Source organism: Pangasianodon hypophthalmus, chromosome 5 (assembly GCF_027358585.1).
Source record: "Pangasianodon hypophthalmus isolate fPanHyp1 chromosome 5, fPanHyp1.pri, whole genome shotgun sequence".
NCBI classification, from domain to species: domain Eukaryota; kingdom Metazoa; phylum Chordata; class Actinopteri; order Siluriformes; family Pangasiidae; genus Pangasianodon; species Pangasianodon hypophthalmus.
Genome location: NC_069714.1, coordinates 30,449,073 through 30,462,383, shown reverse-complemented (window position 1 = coordinate 30,462,383; position 13,311 = coordinate 30,449,073). Strand labels below are relative to the sequence as shown.

Genomic DNA, 13,311 nt, shown 5'->3' with positions numbered 1-13,311 from the left:
TTCTCACCTTTCTAAATCATAGTTTTCCTAATCTTGCCCTTCCATATCTTATCTTTCTGAAGTGTAGGAATGGACAGAATTCGATTTGAGTGTATATTTCTGTTGGGTGTGTTGCTGTGCAGTTGTGTTCCTTTGCTTGGATTATTTTAATTGCCCCATGTTCAATGGTGCTGATGTTGCTGTGAGGTGAGGAATTTTGACTGGAGGCATCAGCATACAGATGAGGTGTTTTGTCGCTCTGGCGTGCGCTCGGAATCTGTGAAACATCCTGTCAAACACTGCAGAATCCCCAGAGTCTCGGTGTGAGTCTTTAGTTCCCAGGTGACACAGCATGAGACATGACTCAAGGTGGGACATGAGGAGAAATAAAACTCTCTCACCCTGTCACATAAGCAGCTCCTGTATCTAACATAGTGTGTGTGTGTGTGTGTGTGTCAGAAACCAATCAGTCAAAAACTCCAAAGTTTTTATCATCACACACACAAACACACACACATACATGCACTCAGTGGTGTGTTTGAGGAAGGTTAGACACTGACGCAGCTTGTTTGGATAAAAAAGGTAAAGCTCGGCAAGGTCTGTTAGAGGAGAACAGCGAGAAAGATTAATTAAGACGGCTTTAGTTAATCTGCAGCGCTGGGCTGCGGGCAAATTCGACTTTCCTCAAAACAGAGAACATTTCAAAAATAACCTTGAAATTTACAGCAAAAAAATAACAGGAGATGACATTTCCACTGTGCAAGCATGATCATGACCAAACTAAAAACTGTAAAAGTGCAGATGTAGGGACATTATCACTCACAAATTCTTCTGTAAATAAAAACATCTGCTGCACCAGTGCAAAACTCAATATTAATTAACTTTCTTAATTTACTTTAAAATAATTACTTCAGTATATAATAAATATTATTTTGTGGCACTGTGTTCTGTTTATCATTTTTCTTTTATTTTTTTTTTAAAACCAATTTTACTTTTGCTCTTCAAAGAAAAATGTGTTTGTTACTTATAGCACAAGGTTTTAATTTAAAACGTATTATATATAATTTATACTGTATATAACTTAAAAATATTGTTTACAGGATACTTATTTAAAAAAAATAAAAAATCTATTTTAAATAAATAAATTAATTTTAAGTAAATGAACAATAAATAAGTTAATCTGAAGTATAGACCAATAAATTCATGAGACCGGGAGGTGTTTACTTTCATGCAGACATTCTCGGGACGAACAAAAAGCACTGCAACGCTGTGTGATGCATTTACTGCATATTAACTGGTCAGAGTCACAGCGGTATAAATTACATTTTTACAAAATACACAAGTTATTAGAAAATATCGCAAATCAAAATAAGAACTGCAGGATTTAAAAAAAAAAACCACTCCCATCTCTAGTTGAAACTGATTATTCGTTGAGGAACTGTCAGAGGCAGAATTCACACACCATGCTCGCGTTTCTACTGCTGGAGTTTCCGGGGGCAGAGTGGATTTGAGTTTGTGTTTAAATCCAAATACATATATTTGGAGCACTAAACCGCTCAGAAAAAGTGGCAGTCTATAATAAAATCATTTTTAAATGAATAATCATTTTTATGTAACGGGTGGCACAGTGGCGCAGCTCCAGGCTCCTGGGTTCAATCCTGGTGTCGGGTTACTGTATGTGTGGAGTTTCACATGTTCTTGCCTTGTCCCTGTGGGTTTCCTCCGACCTCCCAAAAACATGCGAGTAGATGAGTTGGCTAAGATAAAGTGCCCCTTGGTGTGAATGAGGGTTTGCATGGGTGTGTGTGAATACGTGTGTGTGAATACGTGTGTGTGAATGTGTGTGTGAATGTATGTGTGAATGTGTGTGTGCGTGAGCGTGCATGAGCATATGTGTGAATGTGTGTGCATGAGTGTGTGTGTGCACGCATGTGTGTGTGCATGTGTGTGTGCATGAGCGTGTGTGTGTATGTGTGTGTGTATGTGTGTGTGAATGTGTGTGTGAATATGTGTGTGTGAATGTGCGTGTGCATAAGCATGTGCATGTGTGTGTGCACGAGCGTGTGTGCACGAGCATGTGTGAGTATGTGTGTGCCTGAGTGTGTGTGTGTGTGTGAATGTGTGTGTGAATATGTGTGTTTGAATGTGCGTGTGCATGAGCGTGTGAATGTGTGTGAATGTGTGTGTGCACGAGCGTGTGTGAATGTGTGTGCGAATACGCGTGTGAGCGTGTGTGCGTGAGCGTGTGTGAACGAGCGTGTGCATGTGTGTGTGCACGAGCGTGTGTGAATATGTGTGTGCGAATACATGTGTGTGTGAGCGCGTGTGCATGAGCGTGTGCATGAGCGTGTGAATGAGCGTGTGAATGAGTGTGTGCATGAGTGTGTGAGAATGAGCGTGTGTGAATGGTGCCCTGCGACGTCCTGATGTCTCATCCATGCCCAACACACCCAGTGTTCCTGGAATAGCCTCCAGACCCTGATCAGGATAAAGCAGTTACTGAACATGAGTGTGTTTGATGTTTATATCAGAGAAACAACGTAATAAACTGAAATCAAAGTAATAAAACTAAGTATAATAATTAACATGTAGTATATAATAGTATGATAAAAGGGGAAAAAAAGCAGTGATCTCATTTCCTCCTAAATATATGCCTTCTGACTGCAAGAAGAGAGACGTCTTATCCTATACGCTGTTTAACACGAGCACTTGGACATTCGGTCCAATCAGAATCAGAGATGGGAGTATTATTACATCACTGGGTATGTAAATACTCTCAGTGGGTTGCCAGATTGGATTGATTTGGTTTTGAATATCTGTGAATTGTAGTGGCAATTTTTCTACCTCTACACGATTATGAAATAGAATTAATAGGGTAAACTGCGTAATCTGGCAACCCTTACTCTTATTTTCACTCCGCATTGCTATCAAGAAGATTTAACAAAACTTTAATATCATCAGCAAGTTTAATACTGAGAGTAATAAATGTCACTTTTTTAGCAAACTGTACAGGATTACGGGACGAAGCGCGCCGTCTATCCGTCTCTCGAATGGACAGGTTATTTTACAGCCTGGCAGCGAGAGGTCATCGCCATGGCGACTTGTCCAAGCCCAGGAGACGGTTATTAAAAGTCGGTGTGGTCCCGCAGGCAGAGAAAAGGACGATGCCGCTGCAGGAATGTGTTTTTCATGCTGTCGTTTCATTTCAGCCACGGGCTACAATTTCTGTTCGGCGATCAGATCAGCGCCATTTCTCTCTAACACACTCTCGTCCTGTCTTTCTCTGTTTCTCTCTTCTGACTTCCTGTGACGAGAGATTCAGTCAGAGCGGTTAATTAATGTTGGGAAATTCTTATTGACTGAAGCAGCTAACAAGGGCCTGACTGATATATTGATTAGCTGAAATGAGCCAATGTTAAAGTTTTGTGGAAAACACTCCGATAACACAATGATTAATGCATCTTTTTATAGGGAAGATTTTGAGAAAAATCAAATGTACACAAGTTTTATCTTTACCACAAATGTAGTCAATCGAAACGTGTTTGGTGTGTGAGCTATGAGGCTAATGTAGCTAACAAGCAGTAGAAGTAGAAGAAGACACAGTGTGACTTCCTGTGTTTTTTCTTTTTGTTTTAATATGAAACAGCTTGATGGGGAACTACACAATGTATCTTGCTGTACTTGTACTTTGACAGTGAATGTATGTGTACTGTCGTCTATAAACAGAGCTGAACTCTGGAACATGATTTATAGGGGCAGCCATGTTGTCCTGGATGCCTCGTAACACTCACTGTGTCTTAAATCATTCCCCTTGTTCACTATTTACTATATGCACAGCAGTGAGGGAGACAGTGGATTGTGACTAGCAAGTGCTCCGGAAACATCATCGTCACCCGACAATCTATAAACATTTAAAACATTACATTCAAAAGTACCTAAAAACAACCTGAAACCATAAGAGTATTTAAATATTTAAGTATTTAAAGTGATTTTTCTAAACTGAATTATACACAACAACACTTTACTTATACTGCTACACTATATGGCCAAAAGTATGTGGACACCTGACCATCACACCCATATGTGGTTCTTCCCCAAACTCTTGCCACAAAGTCTGAAGCACACAATTGTATAGAACGTCTCTGTGTGCTGTAGCATTACAGTTTCCCTTCACTGGAACTCAGAGACCCAAACCTGTTCCAGCATGACGATGCCCCTGTGCACAAAGCGAGCTCCATGAAGACATGGTGTGTGAAGGTTGGAGTGGAAGAACTCGAGTGTCCTGCACAGAGCCCTGACCTCAACCCCACTGAACACCTTTGGGATGAACTGGAACACCGACTGAACCCCAGACCTCCTCGACATCCCGACATCAGCGCCTGACCTCACTAATGCTCTTGTAGCTGAATGAACACAAATCCCCACAGCCACGCTCCAACATCTAGTGGAAAGACTTCCCAGAAGAGTGGAGCTTATTATAACAGCAAAGGAGGAGGGTGAAGGTGTCAGGTGTCCACATCCTCTTGGCCATATAATGTATATGAAGTGACTCTTTTTTTAAACAGAGTGATATAACTCTGCCCCTTAGATCCCACCTCTCAAAGTTTAAAGGTTGCAACATGGTATAACTCCGCCCTTTAGGTCCCACTGCTCACAGTTCAAAGGTTGCACATGGTGACTTTTTCCTTAAATGCAGTGTGGTATAACTCTGCTTCTTAGGCCCCGCCTCTCAAACGTTAATACACTGCAGCATTTTTCTTATATACAATGTGGTATAACTCCACACCTTAGGCTCCACCTCTTACAATTTAAAGGCTATACTCTGTAACTTTTTTTCTTAAATGCAGTGTGGTGTAACTCCGCCTCTAAGGCCACGTCTCTAAAACTTTAAAGGATGTACAAAGCAGCTTTTTTCTGTAAAATGCAGTGTGGCATAACCCCACCCTGAAATCCACACCTGTCAAAGTTTAAAGGCTGTATGAGTAACCTTTTTCCTTAAACACTGTGTGGTATAACTCTGCCCCTTAAACTCCACCTCTCAAAGTTTGAATAATGCACCATGGTTTAACTCCACCCTTTACACCCCATATCGCAAAACATGTAGTAGTATAACTCCGCCCCTTTAGGCCCTGCCTCTCAATGGTTAAAAGTTCTACACATTGACTTTAATCTTAAATGTGTTAAAAGTGTAGTATAACAATTCCCCATAAATCTAGTTTATATTTTGAATTTAAATGTAAAAGGAGGGACTGTTGTTGTGGCTGTTTATTCTCATTCATTTAAAAATGATATTATGAAGCTATATGAAGATATGTGATATTTGTTTCTGTAAAAATGTTTTTTTTTTTATAATTATCAAGAATTATAATTCTTATAATTATTGTTATAAGTGACTTGCTTTTGTCACTGTTTCTGAATTTTGTTTGTTTGAGAATTTTTTTTTTTAATCATATCAGCAAAACCCTGTTTATGTAAAATGATTGGCGTCTGCTTTAATTTTTGATCACAATTCTATCATCAGTTATCAGAACCTCTTTAAAATCAATATCCGTGACAAAATCTTCATATCAGCTATACTCTCTGCCCCTTCGTTTGCTTATGAAATGAAATTAACACATATTCATTACTGATTTCAGAGTTTAACTGAGAATAGACTGAACTTAAAATGAACTATATTCTTATCCTAAAAAAAAGATGAAAATCAGTTAAAGCCTCTCACTTTTTTCTTTTATACTCTCATTCATATTACCCTCATTTTAATTTCTCTCCCTCTCTCATGTCTGTGATATGTATGTGTTTGAGGCCATGTTTCCTCAGCAGTGGATTTGGGATGAGGTTCAGGTGTAGGGGGAACACGAGGCGTCAGTAATTAATTGGAGCTCTGATGGCTGAGAGCAGGATCACGCACCGAAACCATCACCATCACTCTTCATCAGAGGTCTGACACACTGACTGAGCTCAGTAGACTGCAGCGCTCACGAGCCATGTGTGTGTGTGTGTTCGTGTGTGTGTTTTGCGTGTGTGTGTGTGTGTGTGTGTGAAATCCCAGCCGTCATTAGCACTGCTAACACACCGCACCATTAACCCTCCTGTAGCTTTCACTACTTTACAATGATTGTTGTGTCCCATCACCCTGGGCTGTCTCATTATAATTTACAGCTGTAATATTTAAAATCAAATAAAATTTCTACTTCAATATAAAGTTTATCGGTAATGGAGCAATAATGAAGCACCAGCACTCGTTTCATGCCCTGTCTCATGATGGGAGTAAAAATAAGAGATGCACTTAAAGTAAACGATAACAAGAACCAACTTCTGTCACCCAGATGAGGATGGGTTCCCTTTTGAGCCTGGTTCCTCTCAAGGTTTCTTCCTCATGTCATCTCAGGGAGTTTTTCCTCACCACCGTCACCTCTGGCTCGCTCATTAGGGATAAATTTCTAAGTTTAATATCCTGAATTTATATATTTCTGTAAAGCTGCTTTGTGACAATGTCCATTGTTAAAAGCGCTATACAAATAAAATTGAATCGAATTTTCCGTAACTCAAACGTTCTACAAGATTAAATGCAACTATAAACAGATAAAAAGAAATGACGTGTTGTTCTTTATTGAATAAAAAAATGTAATCATTGGTAAAATGCTGTGATATAAAAGGAATAAACCACTTTGAGTCTTGGTGTTATAGGCTTTCAAGGCAGAAACGATAACTTCACTTCATCACACCACCATGTTGATTATTTTCCTATAATGGCACGACACACAGAGGTTTATCCCTTAAATAACATTTATTGATGGGCATAAGATGCCTTGTGAAGCTTCCTGGTTTTGTTGTTAAAGCTTTGGAGTGGTGAAAACGGCAAGCGGAGTGAAATCTGTGGTTTGTAGAAATTACATGGCCATGAACTCGAGACTGTGGACAGCACATCTTGTCTTTCAATTCTCTGAAAATCGTGTTCACGCTGTTCGATCACTCTGTGTAAACTGTTCGGTTTTGGGGATAGCGCCAAAACTTTTGAAGCAATCAAACCTCTTTCTGTGTATCAGTGCTGTTTGTAGCTCTAAACATCAAAGCTGTGTGCTTTGTAATACTGAATGGAGCTTTAATACAGATCATTACTGCATCACTGCTGATGTTCATTATGTGGCCGGTCCTGCATGTATACAGTGAAAATTTTCACTTCCCAAAAACTGTTTGTGCCAATCTTCAGCGTTTAGTCTCACCTGGATATCTGTAGGTTTGTACCTAAGAGCTGCTGCTGTAATCATAAAGACTGGTGACATTACAAGCTTCTTTGTACAATTCACTTTGTTTTGCTCAGTTTAGATCACACACTCCTCCCCTGTGACACGCAAAGGTTTCACTAATTGGTTTCGTTTCTTTGCAGATTCAGTTCCCAAAATATCAAGTAAATCACCAATTCCTCCATCATTCTACTGAATACAGTCACCACTGTTGCTGTCTGCCGTTGTTGATTTGTTGTGCTGCTGACACATGATGATGATGATGATGATGATGATGATGGCAGTGATGTGTGCATGAGCACTGGGGGGAAAAATAAGCCACATGAATTCCAAATCTGACTGTGCTGTTCATCCTGAACATCCTTTCTACACACTCAGTACTGCTCGTCTTTATATTCTACACCTGTACACTATAATGATTTATAATCCCACTATCTGCTGTCACATACAAGAGGACAGCTTCGATTTTGAGTCAAGGTTTTTTCCTCATGTTATCTCAGAGATTTTTTTCTGCTTCAGTCATAAGGGATCTAAATCTACATCCAGATTTTTTTTTTTTTGTAAAACTACTTCATGACAATGTATGTTATTAAAAGGTCCATATAACCAAAATTGAGTTAAAATGAATTCATTATGAAACTCCATTACCTGTAGCAACAGGGTCAACCCTGCCGTTTATCTTAGCGTAAGAATTCCTCTCAACAGTTTAGAAAAAAAGGTTTTAAGAAGAAACTTGACATGAATAAAACTAAACATGACCAAAGAACAGCATATGCATCACTAAAATCCCATCTACAGTTTGCACAATCCCAACATTGTGTTAATTATGATTTTAAATGGAGTTGAGAGTGTACAGAAAGTATGATTTAAATGGAGTTTATGCTTCAGTTATGTGCACAAGTGAGGAAATAAAATAGAGATTAAGCTTAAAATAAATGCAGTACCCTTCAAATGCGTCCCTGATGCAGCAGATTGAAACACTTGTTAAAATGAAATGAAATGAACAACTCTTTATAATCACATCCTGTAAGTGGTAAGATACTATTCTGAATTACTTTAAATATATTAGTAGTAAATCAGAATCAGAATCACCTTTATTGCCAAGTTCCGTGGGTTTACATGTACAAGGAATTTGTCTTGGTGTACTGGTGCTTAGTATAACATTAAAATACAAGAAATAAAAAGAACATTAATAAGTTAAACAACTATGAGCATAAATATAGAAATATAAAAATTTAGATGTTGTTTATACCCTCACCAAAGACTTTACTAGGAACACCTGAACACCTACGCATTCATGCAATTATCTGATCAGCCAACTGTGTGGCAGCAGCACAATGCATAAAGTCATACAGAGACGGGCCAGCAGCTTCAGGTAATGTTCACATCATACATCAGAATGCGAGAAAAAATGTGATATCTGTGATTTTGACGATGGCATGATTGATTTTTGGTGCCATACAGGCTGGTTTGAGTATTTCTATAACTGCTGATCTCCTGGGATTTTCACGCACAATAGTCTCTAGAGTTTACTCAGAATGGTGCGATAAATCAAAAACATCACAGACAGAAATGCCTTGTTGATGAGAGCGGTCAATGGAGAATGGCTAGACTGGTTTAAGCTGTCAGAAAGGCTACAGTAACTCAGACAACAACTCTGTACAATTGTGGTGAGCAGAAAAGCATCTCAGAATGCACAGCATGTTGAACCTTGAGGCAGATGAGCTACAACAGCAGAAGACCACATCGGGTTCCACTTCTGTCAGTCAAGAACAGAAAGCTGAGGCTGCACTGGGCACAGACTCACCAGAACTGGACAGTTGAATACTGGAAAAACGTAGCCTGGTCTGATGAATCTCGATTTCTGCTGAGGCACACAGATGGCAGGGTCCAAATTTGGTCCCAACAGCATGAATCCATGGACACAACCTGCCTTGTGTCAACAGTCCAGGCTGGTGGAGGTGGTGTAATGGTGTGGGGAATGTTTTCTTGGCACACTTCCGGGCCCATTAATACCAATCAGTCATCACTTGAATGCCTATCTGAGTATTGTTGCTGACCATGTGCATCCCTTCATGGCCACAATTTACCATCTTCTAATGGCTACTTCCAGCATGATAATGCACCATGTCACAAAGCACAAGTCGTCTCAAACTGGTTTCATAAACATGACAATGTGTTCAGTGTTTTTTGGTGGCCTTCCCAGTCACCGGATCTGAATCCAACGGAACACCTTTGGGATGCAGTAGAACAGGAGATTCACAGCATGGAAGTGCACCTGAAAAATCTTCAAGAGTTGTGTGATGTCACCATGGACCAGAATCTCAAAGGAATGTTAACAACATCTTGTGGAGTCCATAGTGCATTTTTTTCCCTTAATTCTCAGTCCCTGCTTGAGCTTTTTTTATTTATTTTATGAACTATTAATTTTATGAACCATAAACCATATCATGTTGTAACTCAGTGAGGGTACAGTGATGACAGAGAAATGATTTATGAGCGAAGTGTCCAAGAATCGTGTGTCCTAATGTTAACAAGCATAATGAGGACCTGCTAATAAGGACATTAAATAACTGCATGTTAAAGTGCTGAGCTGCGAAAGATATGACATGATTATACTGGGTGTGATAACGAGTTAATGAAGGCATCTGTATGCTGAAGGCTTGGGGATGTGTGGTGTGTGTGTGTGAGATGTTCCAGCTCTATCCTCACTCAGCAGGTGGAAGCTATCAGCACGTCAACACCTCCATAATCCCATTACAAAGATCTGATGCATGCTGTGGCTGAGGTGTTTGACTCGCTCTCAGATGGAATAACAGCCGCCAGAAATGTGACGATGCAGCGGAAAAGAAAGTAACCATTTGCTCACATCGTTCTCACTTTCAGGACTCAATTTTCAATGCCGATGTCAAGGTGCTTTCCTACCACTGTTGAATTCTGGAATCTGAATGGTCAGAAGGTATTCTCTCTAACATCAGCTCTGACAGTAGTGCAGCTGCAAATCACAGGTTTATATTAATGTGCTCATTCTAATACATTATTGTTTCTATAACGTATCGTTGATGTGTACCAAAAGTTTGTGAACTTTTTTACATCTGGAGGATTAAAGGCAATGTCCACTAGATGGCACCGCATAGCGGAAACATCCCTGTCTGTCAGGTTTCCACATCAACCGGTAAAATGGTTAGCAATTTCTTGTGAATTTTATAAATGCAGCAGCATGAACATGAGCCCTTTTAGGTTCTCTTTAAACCAGTCTGCCGTCATTGCGATTGTTGTCATGAGCTGCATCTCAAATTTAAAACTTTGACCTTACATTTAAAAGCGTTCACTCTGGATCGGGAAGATCAAGAAAATTGGTGCAAACTTTTTTCAGTAGGTTTGAAAACTACATGAGAGTTTTTAGTAGTTTTTTTTTTTTTTTTTTAACCAATACAATCAATGTGCTGAATGAAAACAGGACACTCACGGCAGCTATTTTGACTAGCAAGTATAGCCCTGTCCTTAGGGTTATTTCACACCTTCCTTGTCTGATGCAGACCAATCAAACACTACAAATGATCTCTAACAAGAATGCATGGCTGGGAACAGTCTTTTGAAAGCTTGGTAGTGAATTCCAGTGAGAACATGTGGAAACAAGCTGACGCCCACAATCTTTCCCTCTAAAACCAGTCTGTACTGGTCAATGTCCCAAAAATACACAAGCTGTTATGTTTAGTTATGTTATTTAGTAGTATGGACAATATGGACATTAAATAACCTCATAGTCACTCATAAACAAGTAGAGATGTACACCTCAGGCTTTCACACTTTATTTGATTCTTAAGTCAACAATATGATATCTGACAATACCACAGAATCTGCTACGATACAATTTCAATTCCTAAGGCAACAATTCATCATTTGATGAAACCCCTAAATCTGCTTATGATACGTTATGATACAATTTCGATTCTTAAGGCAACAATAAGATATTTAGCGATACCACTGATTCTGGTATGATACAGTAAGATTGTGATTCCTATGGCAATGATGAGTTATTTGTTGATACCACTGAATGTGCTACGATACAATTACAATTCATAAGGCAACAATTCGATATTTGACCATAGCACTGAATCTCTTTATGATATGATATGAAAAAATCTTGATTCTTAAGACAATGATAAGATATTTGATGATACCATTGACTCTGCTATGATACGACATTATACAATTTCAATTCATAAGGCAACAATTAGATAATTAAAAATACCTTTGAATCTATTTACGATACAATACGATATGATTTCGTGTCCAAGCCCTACTAACAAGACTCATCTTTCACTAGCACTTGGTCCTCCATGTTTGTTTTTCTTACTTGTATCCCAAACTTGCGACCTGGTTGCTCAGGAGGTGAAAAAAGTTTGATGTCACATAGCACTTTTCTGAAATGTTGAACTGTGACAAAAACCCACCTTCCTGTAGGGTTATATGTAAAACATGCTGGAAAAATGAGGAAAAAAGTCGTGCAAAAATAGTGTGTGTAAATACATAAACGCAACAAAAAAATTAAATAGTGTTAGTATTAAAGTGGTAGATTTGTTAGTGGAAATGTGTGCATTATTTGAAGAACATCAGGCAGAAGAAGAAACACTTTCTAATCTGAGGACCAGTGCTTGAGGACTGAGAAGTGTGTGTATGTGAGAGTGTGTGTAATAAAGGATAGAGGGTGTGAATGGAAGAGACATGTGGCAAAAGAAATGATGATTATGTGCAGAAGACAGCAGATGATTAAGGAAACCATACAGAGTTTATGCCTCTGTTATCTCCACTCCTGCTTTTCCAGTTACGAGTGTTGGAGATCTAATTAAGAAGGAAAGATATTTTGGTCTTATCAGCCTCTACACACACATATACACACACACACACTCAGGATGAGCTGAGTGCTACAGGAACATCGCTCTTTGTGAAACGGGAGTAAAAACGCTGTACTGCTATTTCTAAAAAAGCCACAGTTTACAGACTACGCGTGACTAAAATTTAAATTTCTACTAAAAAATGTTTAAAATACACTGAGAATAACAACCTGAAGTAATAATGTTTAACAATGATTCTTTGGGTTGCCAGATTGGCATGTTTCATGTTTCCCTCTCAACACTCAGCAATTTGCTATTCAACAGATATTAAGCTCTCGTTTTTCTTAGAATTTAGTTTTGTTAGGGCTTAAGCACTAACAGTTGATGGTTAGCCCCGCCTACTTCACCTAAAATTAGCCCTGCCCCTATCCGATGAAGTTCCTGTAGACAATAATCTGTGTTCCTTTAGGTGTTAAACTGTGTCCACTGACATCGGCTCAGTATTTAGCTTTCTAACTAGCAGCATTAGAGCCAGAATGCTAAATATTCCCACAATGCTTTCTGCCTGAACACATGACCCACCTGACCTGACAAACTGTAGCTGTATTTACACTGCAGATTTATAACTCTGCTGTGTCCATTTCAGCTCCTCAGACGCCATTACAGGCCATTAATCCCATATTATTGATTTTATATTAACGGAGATGAAGGTCATTGACAGTGACACGCTTTTAGACACTAAGATCAATGCAGTGACGAATATTTCCTGCAATGTGTGAAATATAGAACGAATCCAATTTATAAGGTAAAGAGGAGAACAGTCCTGCACATTAGAACCAGTCATGTGATTTATTTTATCTTATAAAGAGTGTTTATTCTGATGAATCATCTGGAGCTTACTGGATTTTCTAGACTAAGACATTTTTTAAAACTTTCTCTTTTCTTAAACTTTCTTTTTTAAAGTAATAAATGCTGTATTTTTTTTTCATTGGTGTAATTTGCTCTTATATATTAGTGTGTATAAGGTAGTACTGTTACTCCAGAACCTATAGTAGTTTGCAGTTCCACTGGTGGTAATATATAATATATACTGAGAGACAGAGATGTCCTGTCTGAGTATGGAATGAAAATGGTCCTGTCTGGAATAGGGATGGTCCCATTGGAGGCTATAAAAGGACACACTTTAGTGTGAAGGAGAGATAAAGATGGTCTGTTGTCAGTATAGAAGAAAGAATGTGGAAGGAGGTTGA

At 38.9% G+C, this 13,311-nt stretch overlaps 1 protein-coding gene across 3 annotated transcripts in view; it reads right to left on the bottom strand.

The window, feature by feature from the left end:
* nxph2a (neurexophilin 2a) overlaps positions 1-13,311 on the bottom strand; it is a 34,915-nt gene that overhangs the window by 7,988 nt on the left and 13,616 nt on the right. Inside the window, exon 1 of one of the 3 annotated variants that reach the window (XM_053234571.1) lies at positions 4,174-5,260. The exons of the other annotated variants lie outside the window; for them this stretch is intronic. Coding sequence (XP_053090546.1) covers positions 4,174-4,344 — 171 coding nt within the window. The 5' untranslated portion in view covers positions 4,345-5,260. Of the gene's footprint in view, positions 1-4,173; positions 5,261-13,311 lie in introns of those variants that run through there. 3 annotated transcript variants of the gene reach the window in all.